This window comes from Montipora capricornis, chromosome 1, assembly GCF_036669925.1.
Source record: "Montipora capricornis isolate CH-2021 chromosome 1, ASM3666992v2, whole genome shotgun sequence".
Classification (NCBI taxonomy): domain Eukaryota; kingdom Metazoa; phylum Cnidaria; class Anthozoa; order Scleractinia; family Acroporidae; genus Montipora; species Montipora capricornis.
The window spans coordinates 24,159,526-24,173,302 of record NC_090883.1 but is presented as its reverse complement, the minus strand read 5'-3'; the positions used below and the strand labels follow the sequence as shown (position 1 = coordinate 24,173,302).

At 40.2% G+C, this 13,777-nt stretch overlaps 2 protein-coding genes across 2 annotated transcripts in view; one reads left to right on the top strand and one right to left on the bottom strand.

Annotated features, from left to right (window-relative positions):
- Nucleotides 1-6,246, bottom strand: part of LOC138029415 (uncharacterized) — a 7,194-nt gene extending 948 nt beyond the window's left edge. The window contains exons 1-2 of the mRNA XM_068877182.1: nt 5,968-6,246; nt 1-452 (exon numbers count right to left, since the gene is read on the bottom strand). The exon at nt 1-452 is cut by the window's left edge and continues 948 nt beyond it. Of these exons, the coding sequence (XP_068733283.1) occupies nt 1-452; nt 5,968-6,087 (572 nt within the window). The 5' untranslated portion in view covers nt 6,088-6,246. The remainder of the gene's footprint in view (nt 453-5,967) is intronic.
- A 3,190-nt stretch (nt 6,247-9,436) lies between these two features.
- LOC138031417 (enkurin-like) lies at nt 9,437-12,916 on the top strand. Its single transcript, XM_068879138.1, has 5 exons — nt 9,437-9,614; nt 9,734-9,803; nt 9,954-10,029; nt 11,153-11,513; nt 12,497-12,916. The coding sequence occupies exons 1-5, from the start codon at nt 9,514-9,516 to the stop codon at nt 12,687-12,689; spliced, it is 801 nt and encodes a 266-aa protein (XP_068735239.1). The 5' UTR covers nt 9,437-9,513; the 3' UTR covers nt 12,690-12,916.
- The last annotated feature ends 861 nt before the right edge of the window (nt 12,917-13,777 follow it).

The window sequence follows — 13,777 nt, the reverse complement described above, 5'->3', positions numbered from 1 at the left end:
CCTGGGCCAAAATAACAACCGAAACCTTTCCTGACAGCAAAAGTTGTCAATGGATATTTAACATCCAAAATCTTCGCCCATCCAGTCACACTGAAGCTTGAAATACCAAAATTCAAGATGGCGGAGTTTGAAACTGTAATCAGACCTGAGGCATTAAAGAAGCGACCTCGTGAGAACTTGGACAGGTTAGGCACCACGCCACTAGCCGAGCCGTGGTTCTCGAGTCCCGAATCATCGGCGACCTCGTTTCCAGTTTGCTCGTCCATACGCCAGTGCCCAATCAAACGAGGTACCCTGTTGTTATAGCAACCGTTGAGGGGGTTACATTGTGGGTAATACGGCTTCCACTGCTTCCTAGCGCAGACTTCTAAAATGCTGTCATTAATGAAGCGAACCATGCCAGTTCTCATGGTGGTGCAAGGCTTCTCTTCAAAGGTGAGGAGGTCCAAACCCTGGATATGACATTAAATAAATGCTTTATTTACTCGAGAAACAGAAACAATTATAGTGCCTACCCTTACAAGTACAATACACATCATGATCAATACATGATAACGTAAGCCAAAAGTATATTATCGTTAAAAATATATTTTCCGCTGGTATTCCAAGTAATTAGTTGCGGTGTTTTCATTTCACACCTGCCGCACCCACTATTGTGCATTCTGTTTTTCATGTTTGCCAGGGATTGGCCAGTTATTAGTATTTATGCCCTCCGCTGTCTCTTGAGTACCATTCACGCTTGCGGTTCCATACAGTTTATTCATCTTTCTGCTTTAAGCCCATCTATTCGTGTGATGCCCAACGACCAGATACAGAGCGAAGGTTCGTCCGTTTCGGCTGAAGTATTCCAAACGTCTTCGGGTGACAGTGGAGGCAACTCAGCAGCCGTTGATCAAGTCTTTTCCATGTTCAAAGATTTTCTTGAGAAAAAAAAAAAAATTAGAAGACAAAGGAAAGCAAATCGAGCATAGAAGTAAGTTAGATAAAGAAGTTGTGCAGCTAAATTTCAAAGGAAACCAGAAACAATTTGAGCTTAATGCCGAGCTGGATACCATTTTGGAAAGTATTGAAACCGAGAGTGAAAGCATCGAGCCAAAGTTGTCGCAAATCAAGAAGCTTTCCCAAGAAGGCAGGCAACGTATTCGAAAGCGGCAGAAGCTGATAAAAATCGCTGATAAAAGCATGGACGGCTGGCAGGTCGTAGCCGAGTACGAGTCAGACGAACTTGCATCCGGCTCCGAAGATGAAAAACGTCTTAAGAAGGCAAGGGAAGCTGCGAGTCGCAAGAGACGCCAAAAAGAACAACTCTCCAGTGATCGTGGAAAGAAACCAAGAATTGCTTTGGGCACTGATAATCAACTCTTTCGTGGTATAAGATAAAGAGTCTCCTCTATACTTTGTATGTTCATGGGTGTTTTGGATACGCTTGCGCATCCTACCATATTTCTCGTGGTATTTGTTTGTATTACGGGAATTTAAGGGTAAAATGTTTTACGTTCGTTTGAGCGAAGCGAATTAGAACGTAAATATATTTTCCGCTGGTATTCCAAGTAATTAGTTGCGGTGTTTTCATTTCACACCTGCCGCACCCACTATTGTGCATTCTGTTTTTCATGTTTGCCAGGGATTGGCCAGTTATTAGTATTTATGCCCTCCGCTGTCTCTTGAGTACCATTCACGCTTGCGGTTCCATACAGTTTATTCATCTTTCTGCTTCCACCCCCCCCCCCTCCCCCCCCCCCCGCCTCCCGTTTACTACCGGTTTCGTCATTGCCTTTATCTTTCAGGCCGTAGAGACGCTTTTGGCGACTTCTTCCGCTGTTTCATATGCGGTAAATTTGGACACTGGGCTAAGGACTGCCAATCCTTGTTCTGGCCGGGAAGTTACCAGCCCCTTAGCTACAATTCTTTCCCTGGAATCTCCTACAACAAGCCAACCTCAGGCCAATCAGCTCAACAAAAGCAATGATGATGCCTTGGCGCAAGTACATCAGTTTACACAGGATTACGAACTTGAAAGCTGACATTCATTACGTGTTAAGGGTAATCTGAAGAATAATTTAGTTTTCTGCAGATCTATAGGTGCTCCGGATTTCATTTTGTCTATTATTGAAAATGGCTACAGACTGCCATTCATTAGTTTTCCGTTGGCCGTAAAACTGAAAAATAATAAGTCGGCTTGTATTTATGCTGTTTTTGTGGATCAAGCTGTTCTTGAGCTCCTTAATTCAGACCGGGTGCGTTTGGTTAATGAGCAGCCTTTTGTTGTAAATCCTTTGTCAGTTTCTGAACAACCATGCGGTAAGAAGAGCTTATTCTCGATTTGCGTCATGTCAACAAGTCATTAATTAAGCAAAGTGTTAAGTAAGAGGACTGGAAAATTGCTATGTCTTATTTTGTGAAGGATGGGTTCATGTTTTCCTTCGATTTAAAAAGTGGTTACCATCATGTAGACATTGCACAAGAGCACCAAACTTTTCTGGGGTTTTCATGGCGTGCGCCCGATTCCATTAAGGAAATATTTTATGTTTTTTCTGTGCTCCCGTTCGGTCTGTCCTCTGCCCCTTGGGTTTTTACTAAGGTTTTGAAGTTATTGGAGAGTACAGGGTCTTTGTAAAGCCATCTTCTTGGATGATGGTTGGGCGATTGTTCAGGATAGAGAAAGTTGTCTCATTAAGGCCCGGGCTGTAAGGGCGGATTTGTGCAACGCAGGTTTTGTTGTCAATGAAGATAAATCGGTATGGGAACCCACCCAAGTATTGGACTGGCTGGGTATTACCTGGAATGCTGCATTAGGTACTTTTAAATTGTGGAAAGGAGAATTGTTAAGATCATTAACTCAATTGATCATAGTATTGAAGCCGATTTCAAAGTTACCGCGAGAGAGTTGTCTTCCTTCACAGGTCAAGTTATCTCTACCTGTCCTGTAGTTGGTAACATTGGCAGGATAATGACCAGACATTGTGTCTTGTCCACCGCGTGCAGGAATAATTGGGATTCTATATCCCTTCTTGACGATTACTGCAAGGAAGAACTGTATTTCTGGAAGGAAAGTATGGTTAATATCAACACTAGGTATTGCTTTGTGAGTAAGGTACCAAGTTATTTTGTGTATTCTGACGTCAGTTCCACCGGAGGTGGAGCAATTACTGATTTTAACAATGATTTTGTGTGCCACAAAACGTGGTCGGAGAACGAGAGAGGTCAAAGTTCAATGTGGAGAGAACTGTCTGTTATTGAGTTTCTTTGCAATCATTTGCCTCAGTGTTGGATCACATGTTAAGTGGTTTACGGATAGCCAAGTAGCTGCTCAGATTGTTGAAGTGGGCAGCATGAAATTAGGTTTGCACAAATGGCCAGAGGGATTTTTGATATTTGTATCCGATCGGGAATTCATTTAGATGTACAGTGGATCCCTCGCACTTCGAATCAACAAGCTGTTTATATAAGTCGTTTAATTGATACTGATGATTGGCAAATTACTGAAGAATTTTTTCTTTTTCTCGATGGCTTGTGGGGTCCGCATAGTGTAGATTGCTTTGCAAATTATTATAACCGCAAGATCCCCAGGTATTTCTCGAGGTTTTGGAATCCCAATTCCTCGGGTGTTGATTTTTCTTTCAGTCTCTTGGAGGGGAAAATTGCTTAGTAGTCCATCCAGTTGGTATCATCCCACGCGTATTACATTATCTTAAATCTCAGAAGGCCGTTAGACTAAAATTTACTGATTAATTTATTGGACGGTGTGTCTACTAGCCTATGTTTTTTCAGTTGTTGGCGCTGGCCAAGGCAGTATGCCGTTTATTTGTAAGGCACTGGCCTAATGTTTGGTCTGTCATTTCATATGGTGCTGTCCTAATAGGAGTATAGTTGATTTATGTGGCACTGGCCTAATCAATGGTTGTTGATCTACGCGGCACTGGCCCATACGATCATTTAACGTCTTACGTGGCACTGGCCTCATCAATGGTTGTTGATCTACGCGGCACTGGCCCATACGATCATTTAACGTCTTACGTGGCACTGGCCTCATCAATGACTGATTTTTGTACGGTTATTAAAGGATGTTCTGTCTTTCTTTTGTTCTTCTAGTATGTATGTTTTGTTCTTGTCTTTACAGATTATGCTATCAAGTAATTCTTGGAAAGGCTTTCAACAGTTTCTTCAATCAACGTTTATGAAGTGCTAAATGTTATGTTGAAGTCCAGGTCGGATTCGACCAGTAAAGCTTACGTTCGTGTTATCAGAAAGTTCTTGGACTGGTCTAAAAGTAGACAGTTCAACATGCAGTTACCTTTTCCTCTTAGTGTTGTTTCTCTATATTTGTTTGAAGTTCAGCAGTCTTCCGCTTCTAGCTCCTCAGTAATTTTAGCCCATGCGGCCCTTAAATGGTTACATTCTTTTGTCCCTAGTTTGGATCGTAGTCCTTTAGATAGCGAATTTTGCAGAAATGTCGTCGAATCCGCTAAACGCCAGAAGTCATAGCCAGTTATGAAAAAGAAGCCTATTTCCACAGAAATTATAAGGCGTATTTTAGATATTCATAACAGGAAAGATGCTAATTTAAAGAATCTCCGTATTGCTGCGTTGTGCTCTTTAGCCTTCGCAGGGTTTTTTCGTTATGACGAATTATGCAATATCGTTCCGGAGCATATCGAATTTCACAGCGATTATATAAGAATTTTTGTGCCTCGTAGTAAAACAGATGTTTATAGGGAAGGGAATTTCGTCTATATTAGTGCATCTGGATCTAAGTACTGTCCTGTTGGTGTTTTACAGCGTTATTTAGATTTATCTGGTATTGACTTAAACAGTCCTCTCCCTTTATTTAGACCAATTGTTTTTCACCGTAGTACTTCTAGCTATACCCTGAGGAGCGGAAAGATTTCTTATACTACCTGTAGAGATATCTTAAGGGATACCTTAAGTCAGCTGGGCTATACAACCCTAATGTTTATGGTCTTCATAGTTAAAGATCCGGTGGCATTACAGCTGCCGTACGCTATAGTAGGAATTCGATTCCAGAAAGACTACTTAAAATTCCTGGTAGGTGGAAATCTGATTCTGCCAAGAATATGTATGTTGAAGAAAGCCTTGAAAACAGGTTGCATGTAACTAAGTATTTAGGTTTGTAACGTATTATGGAGCGTAGATTAGTTTCTGCATACAGTAGTATCTAAAGAGTTGTAGAAAAAAAAAAAAAAAAAAAAGTGCAGTAACAATTTCTTTTGTAATTTCTATCTTATAATAAACTGTTTTGGATACGCTTGCGCATCCTACCATATTTCTCGTGGTATTTGTTTGTATTACGGGAATTTAAGGGTAAAATGTTTTACGTTCGTTTGAGCGAAGCGAATTAGAACGTAATAAATAAATTTATTTATTTTTCTAATGCTTGAGCGGGCGGAATTCAGCGAATCTTACAATCTGATTGGCTGAGAGAGGACGGAGAGGAGAGGACGGAATTTTTCTATCTTGCCCTTTTGAAAATGTATGTTGACTAGCATACGAAACGTCAAGTTCTAAATAAAAAATGCGTTGGAATACAATGTTTATCACCGCTGTTTGTGTTATGTTCTTTATCAAGCTACGATGGCCTAAGAACAAGCCTGTTTATACGAAACGAAGTCTTGCTAAATGTAAAACTTCAATTGGACTTGCTTGATTCCTTGCTCGATTTTCGCGAATTTTTGGAATATTTGCGATCCTTCCCTTTCAGTTTCGCTTACCACATTTTTAAGCGGAGCCTCCTCGCATAGCTCCCCATATGGTGTACAAAGAACCCCTTCACACCCCACCGATGAGAAATAACTCGATCAACTGATTTAGTCTAAACGTTGATTCTCAGATACCAAAGAAGACGCATGTTGCAATTGTCGTGTTAGGTCTATACATGAATTCCATTCTACTGAGTCTTCACCGCTTTGAGGGAAAATACCTTGCATTAGAAGGAGCGTTTATTCTTACCTCGCAATGGTAATATCCAGTATGTCCCTGAAGCGGTGTATTGGGAGAGACCTTTGAACTTGCACACTTCAATTCTCCAAAGAGAACGGGAAAAGCGAGTATTACCACAAGAATCTTCATTACGATTATCAGGTTAACTGCACAGTTAGTCGATATAGAGGATAACCGAACAAGTCTAAAGCAGTTCTTCTCTGATCTGAGCGTTTCAGTGGCTGTTTAAGCTGATTTATTGACAAAAACTACGTGCTGGCCGCATGTCTTATGCGATCTGTTGCAGCAGGTTTCATTCGTTTTAAGCCGATAATTACGTAGACAATAGTAAAGCTCTTTCATTTGAGAAACCACGTCAGTTTAAAAGAATGAACTGTAAAGACGATACCTGAATGTTAACAACAGGATTTGACGAAGCATTGGCACCTCCGAAAAATGACGTTTGTGCGAAAGTGCCATATTATTTCGCAAGAAATCCATATTTCATAGTGAACACCGAGCTTTTTACATGACTTTGAAAGCTTGTTTATAAGGTCACAAAAGGCCAGAAAAAGACATTCGACACAAGTGGTCTTTTCCCTTGGAAGGTTGGGGGGGGGGGGGTGGGGGGAGGGGGAATCCCTTATATGGCCTACCCGGGGGCGTGCCGCTGGATAGGGTATGGTTCTTAACCCCTCTGTTTATTTTGCAGTTCATCAGTCAACATTAAATCATCTCCAGGACTAGATATTAGCCCTATTGTTTTTTAAAATGGAGGGCGTCGTCCTACTAGGGTAGGTATGTTAGGTTATTTTTGTCCTAAACAAAAACAAACTCGTACCCAGACCTCTGCCTCTGCCACTTTCTGGAAAAACCTTAAATAACAATGACCAAAACCAGGTTTTCTGAGCCCGCGGGACTGAGCACCCCAAGCAAACCAGTGTTTTAACGAAAACCGTTGGTCAGCAACCTGGTTCTGGTCATGACCAAGCACGACGTTTTTATCGACAGGGTCAGGGCCGGTTTCAAACCCCCAGCGGCACCCCTATACCCAAACAAGGGACAAGTACCCCTTGCGACTTCTCTCTTGACCAATTCGAGGGTCATAGGTAACTGTTATATTTCAGATGTGGTCCATGCATGCTTTACAATAATCGCAGACTCAAAAGGCAGTCCCACTAACTAGTCTCCTTCGTAGCAGCACCAACCGTACGTGATCTTGTGTTTTTAGTATAAACTAAATTCGATTTTGACACGACACTACGCTTTACAGTGACGGCTATTCGCGAGCATCCGAGAAGAGACAGAACTTCTCACATTTTCCAACATTTGCAAAACTCTGAGGAATGTCGAAGACTCTGTTCTGAGAGCTTCTTCTCCATTTTAGATATGGCACCTAATCTTTTCCAGTTGTTGCTCAAAGGAGCTGCTCATATCCGCTGGGAAAACCCAGTCTAAATAGGAACCTAAAACATGCGGAGATAACTCTATCTTATTAGCTACATTGATGTTTTAGTGTAGTTTTCTGTAGGTTTTGGTGTTGTTGTTGTAGTTTCCTGCCATTTAGCACTTTAGTCATTCTCGTCACCAGAGCCTTGGATCGACACGAGGCTCTGGGAAACTCTGTCTAGGAGAACATGCGCCGTACGGTGCCTGCGCACTCCTCGTGCTAACATGAATGCAACAATTAGAGATGCTTTTGATTGTTCGTCACGAAACCAACGAGAAGACAGTTTGTTTCAGGGTTCCCCAGAGCTCTTCTCTCCCTCAGTCAAGAGAAGAGCTCTGGGGTCGAGATTGCACTTTAGTTAGTTTTTTCTTTTGGTACACTCTTTGCGCGCACATTATTGGCTTGTTTGAACTTAGTATTGTTGTAACGTTTTTTCGGTAATATAAAATTCTAACGGCAACGTATTAACGTAACTTCAAATTGTAAATTCGCACTGTAACGAACACCTGCAACTGAAGATGATTGATGATTGATCGAAACAAGCCCTGCAAACTGAAACTTGTTGTCCATTTTTTACGAGTACTAGTTTGTCTTCTTTATCGAGGAACCGTGCCCTGCACGTTAGCGAAACGACTTGTATTCTAAAATACAGTCTTCCCGAGTTTGGAGTTTCTGTAGTTTTCCAGAAAGAACGATGCCGCAGTTATCTCAAACAACACTACAATAGTCAAAATGTGATTGAACTATAGACTGTTGTTTACATTCATGAATACATTTAAAGGAATAAGATCTCATATTCTTCTAACTGGGGCCAAAACGGAAGCAATCTTTTGGAAATCTAGATAAATTCTTCTAGGTATCAGCCATAACTCCACCAGCCCCCTTATGGGAGATATGTGGCGTCTGCAATATCCCCACTACCCTTGACGAGAGAACCACGGTATCGGCCACAAGCCTACCACCTCCTTATGGGAGATCTGTGGCGTCTGCGATAGCCCCGCTAAACTTGACTGGAGAACCATGGTATCAACTTATCTCCCCCCCGCCTTTCACATGGCTAAGAAAGTTATGGCATATGCTATTCCCCCCCCCCCCCCCCTACTCCCTAGACCACAAGACAAGTCTAATAGTTGTCACCTTTAAAGTTACCTATATTTTACAAATATCTGTGTATCTGTAAAATTGTCGGCAATTCTTCAATATACAAGCCTGGAGACCCATGGTCTCTCACCTATCCCCCCACCCAGCCTGGGAGACCCATGGTCCCTTCCCTACCCTCCCCCCTAAAAAGTGGGTCCCTAGCATGTAAAGTAGTCTTGACCATATAAACTCTTGTTCTTAGGCCATGGTAGCTTGATTAAGAAAATAACACAAACAGCGGTGATAAACAATGTATTCCAACGCATTTTTATAAAACTTGACGTTTCGTATGCTATGTGTGTTGACTAGCATACAGACCCATACAACATGTGTGTTGACTAGCTATGTGTGTTGACTAGCATACTAAATGTGTGTTGACTAGCATACGAAACGTCAAGTTTTATAAAAATGCGTTGGAATACAATGTTTATCACCGCTGTTTGTGTTATTTTCTTAGTCTTGACCACTTCCCTAACCGCTGTTTGCGTTTTATTCTTATTGAAACTTTAATGGCCCAGGTCAAATAATTTTTAAAGAGAAGTAAATTGAACCGCGTGGCAATCGCCAGAGTTTGAGCGTGATTGATGCCGGAGAAGTGTGATTTTATCAGCGAGATGTGAGGTACGCTAAAACTTACTTTCCACTCTTTCCTTTATTTATGTACGAGTGACAACCCGGGAAGCTGAGAAGTCGCTTAAATCGCGTTAAATCAGGCAACAGCCCATACTAATCCATATAATTTTTACCCTCCGAGCCTGGGTCACCTATGGGATTGCCAAGGTGCGATGTTAGAGGAACCTGGGGATGAATAAGTTACCCGTTGTTGCGAGGCAACAAGGCAACAAGCAAAAACTGTATCACGTGACGATGGTTATTGCTTAGCAACAAGCAATCAACATCCGTGCCATTTTTATACGAAGGGTCGCCATCTTTCTTGGGACAAATCTATAGAGCGGTGTTAGTTCGAGTTTTTCAAAGCGTAAACCATGGCGACAGAAGTGAGCCGTGGAGGACAAGGAGCCGACCACATTGAAAGCATATATAATTTGATTCCAAAGATTCAAGAAAGGCCTCCAAAGTTCGCGATGTAAGCTTAACTTTTGTTGCAACCAAATCGAAAATGATTCTTGTGTCTTTTGGTGACTGCATGATTTTAAGAACTTACTAACCTTCCATCATTTATGTCATGAAACGTTACTTTCACAGGTATCGTTCAAATTTTACTTCAGGAGTAAAGCAAGAGAATAAATCAAACAAGCAAGGCTCAAAAACCATGGTAAGACCTACATATATACAAGCTTTATAATATTGAGCCCAAATTATGTATGCTCCTCCGATAATCTGGAATTTCTAGACACGATCCCACTTGAGCTTTTGTCATGTTTTCCTGCCTTCATAACTATGGATATTTTCTCTATTTTACCAGGGACCACCGAAAGTGGCCGCCAATGAGCCTAAGAACTTCCTGACGAAACATTCCAAGGAATTCAAACTTCCAGAAAGTAAGACGACATATTTAATAAATACCCACCTCTCAATTCTTCCTTTTATTAAATAAAGAAATAAAGCATATATCATTACATAGAATTTTATTGCATTACTTTAGGTCAAATGTTCTTATTTCTCTTCGTTTGTTATGTCAATTCATGAGTTCATTAATTTTCGGGGATGGGCGTTCATAAAGACACTGGTTGCTATGGGCGCTATTTTGTCGAAACGTCCAGTGGGTCTGACCAAAGATTTTCTGAATTATGGGGCGTTGTGTCATACGATTGTGGTACTGGCTTCCTTGGTGAGGTAGCATAAGAAGAAAGATATGCAGATGACCTACTATAACAAATAAATTATTATTACTTTACAGTACTAGTGACAGTATTGTCTGTTCTAAGACAGCATTCTGCTCAAATGCTGGGTCAGAGTTCCTGTTGTAGGACCTTAGGTTTGGTGAGAGCCCCATTGACCAACCATGTACACTTCATTAGATCCTTGCCTCACCAATTAATCCCTTGTAAACAGTCAATGTGCTTATATGAGAGAATGAACTTTGCTTGTTGCATTGATCTTGGTGCTAATGAAATTTTTTCCCCAGCCCAGCTAGTGAAATGGGTTGTGAATTTTTTTGGTTCAGTTTTTGTTGTCTGCGTTAACCCTTACACCTGTGAGTAGGCTCCCATTAACAAACATTCCATCCCGATTTGATCAGGAGTCTCCCGATTTTTATCTTAAAAATTATTCTTTGGATTTATCATGAAATTCTGAGAACAAAGAAAAAAATTGCTAATGTTAAGGTCTTTTTTTGCGATCGAGTGTAAAAAATTATGTATTACACTTTCTTGTCCTATAATGCCTTGCCCAGTCTTTCCATTGAACACCTCGTGTTGTGCAGACTCATAAGGCCAGCAGTCTTATTCCATTTAGCAGCTCCAAAAGTAGCTGACAAGCATTGGTAAGAATAAAGACCTTAAAGAATACCACAAAAATGATGTCAAAATACAGGAAATGCCACTTGAGAGAAGTTCAATTTGCAAAATTTCCTGAGGGAGAAGGGTAGAGATAGCCATAAGATTATTGTAGCATAGTCTATGCCTACTTAACTTAATTTAAATAATGTTGTGTTCTCGCCAGAGGCAGATTTTAAATATCCTGATGATGACAGAAGACGCCCTGCTGTTCCAAAACACACAGAAAAGCCTTTGATGGGGTTACGCTCAAACAAGAATCATATTACCACAAATGCCGTGGAGAATATAATGTCAGTGCCAAAGAAGCCAGAGAAAAAATTTGTTGACACTCGAGGTGGTGCGACTCATCCTTTAGACCCTTCAGGTCTAACACCAAAATATGTCAACAAGAAGGAGTTTGGCAAAACACCAGCTTATTTGGAGAGAAGAAAGGCAGAGGTAGAACGAGCACAACAGGAATATGATGCTTACGTTCAGGAAAGGTTCCAGCAAGGGGCTATGAAAAGTTTAACAGAGCAACAAAGGCAAGTTTTGATTAAGATACATTACATTTCTCTAATGAATTTTGATAAATACTAGCTGTGTGGTACTGGCCGTGGAACACACAGATGGGTGCATTCTCTCTTGCTAAAGGGCTATTTACATTGTGCAATTTGTCAGGTCATGGATCCTTCATGTACATGTATCTAAAGTATACGCCTGATTCTGACCCAATTTTGATTGTAAAGAGTTTTTTTTAGACACTGTGTGACATTTTAAAAGTGCGTTAAGCTTTCTATCGTAATTTTGAATTTCTGTTATCTCAAACAGCCTCATGTTCCCTTGTATCAAATCGACAAGTAGTACTTGATTCAATGTAACGAACTGCCAAAAATCTCACCACATAAAACTGTCCTCCTGTAAGACAGTTGTCAAGTGCTCAAAATCAAGTTTCTTATGAAATAGGCAATATGAGTAATTGACCTTAGATTACTTTTTTCAAGAGCACACTTATTGGATGCAAGGTAATTTAAGGCAAGTAGCACTAACTGATCTCATATCCAACATGGAAGCATCAATAGAATAAAATAATGTTTTATTAAATTGAAGGAAATTTTGAATGTTTGAAATTATACTTGGAAATTTGCTTCCTGTCACAAATTATTCATCTTGCCTACACGTTTTGCAATCATATGGTAAATGAGCTGAATCTAGATTTTGTGATGAAATAAACAAACTACATGTAATTGGGCCATACTTGTAGTTTTCGTGCAGTTATCCAAAACAATATTTCACATGAAAACAGGCAATTGATCCCCTCCCCCCCCCCTCCCCTAATTCATTGTTGAATGTCCAGACGTTTTTTGTTGTTGTGTGTTTTTTTAAAATTGATTGGAACCCTTGGGGGAGGGGAGGGACAAAGGTAAAAGGTGGTGAGGAATGTACATACACTCTCCTTTCAAACAAATATGACCATTTCCCATAATCCATAATTTAGTAGTTACCAATGTATTTTGATTTTTTCCAGACAAGATATTCTTGATGGACTAAAAAAGAACTGGGAAGAGCTTCATCACCAATACCAGGGCCTGTCAGTGGTCACAGATACAGCACCAAAGAAAGCACGAAAAGAACGCATGGAAGCTGAGATGAAACAGTTGGAGAGAGACATTGAAACCATTGAAAAGCACAAAGTTATTTACATCGCCAACACATATTAGAAATAGGACAAATTTGGCTTCCAGGAGTGCAGACATTTTTTTCAGTTGAATTGGGCTAAGGCATTAATATGTTAAGTTTTTGTAAGGAAAATATTATCTTGACTTACTGAAAATATATTACCAAAATTAATGCTACAAAAGCTGATGTCGGTGGTTATAAAGGGAATAATAATGTTGTAAATACTTATGTACAAAAATAATATTTTATTAAAAAACCTGTGTCTAAAGAACGATGTGTTATTACCGGTATATATAAAAAAATTATTTCCAGAACTTAAAATGGTCAGTTTTTTCTTCTTCATTCGCAATGGGCGGACTACATGTGTTAGTAAAACAAAAATGAATAAATAAAAATTTTAAAAAATGGAAAGAGCCAGTATGTTCTGAGGGGGGCACATCCTGCTCGTACCATTTAATGTACTTATTGACTGAGTGGGAGGGCTGGACATGAAAATATTTGGTCCGAGGTCATGGTGTACAGACCAAGCGCAGTAACAAATTTGAACAAAATAATTATTTATCTAATGTTGTTTGTATTTGATTTTCTGGCCGTAAATAACTTGGATGTTTATAAGCGACGAAATTGCACAGAGCGGTATGTGTTCCTAATGGGGCCGTGTGGCTTTTTCCAGGCCTTCTCACGCTAATGTGTACAGTCCTCGTAGGGATTTTCTCAATAGTTTTGCAACGAAAGCATGAATGGTGCCGTAAGGGCCACAAAATTATGATATAGATAAACATAAAATTTTCAACCTCGGTTAATGTATTTCTCGTGCTCCGACTGGTTTACTCAATCTCCATAATTATACCTTAGTTTGACCTTATATGGCAAATGATTGCGCTTAGCCGGAAAGCAATTTAACTTCTCTCTGAATAAAGCAAAAAAAAAACCCCTTTTTTGTGGAAAGTTTGGATCAATTCCGCCTTTCAGAAGTATGCAAAAAGGCAAGAAATGTTTTTGTGATGAGCCTTCGTCTATCTGACAACCAGGTATTACACAACATCGCATCTTCATCAAGTTTTTAAGATTTCACTGGTATTTCGTACTTCCAAACTGTTGGAATTTATTATTCCATTCGTGCTTGTTG

Excerpts from the sequence above, each read along its gene's own strand:
- LOC138031417 (XM_068879138.1), top strand. The coding sequence starts at position 9,514 with ATGGCGACAGAAGTGAGCCGTGGAGGACAAGGAGCCGACCACATTGAA. Across the intron at positions 10,030-11,152 it reads GGAATTCAAACTTCCAGAAA|AGGCAGATTTTAAATATCCT; the intron begins GTAAGACGACAT and ends TGTTCTCGCCAG. Across the intron at positions 11,514-12,496 it reads AGTTTAACAGAGCAACAAAG|ACAAGATATTCTTGATGGAC; the intron begins GCAAGTTTTGAT and ends GATTTTTTCCAG.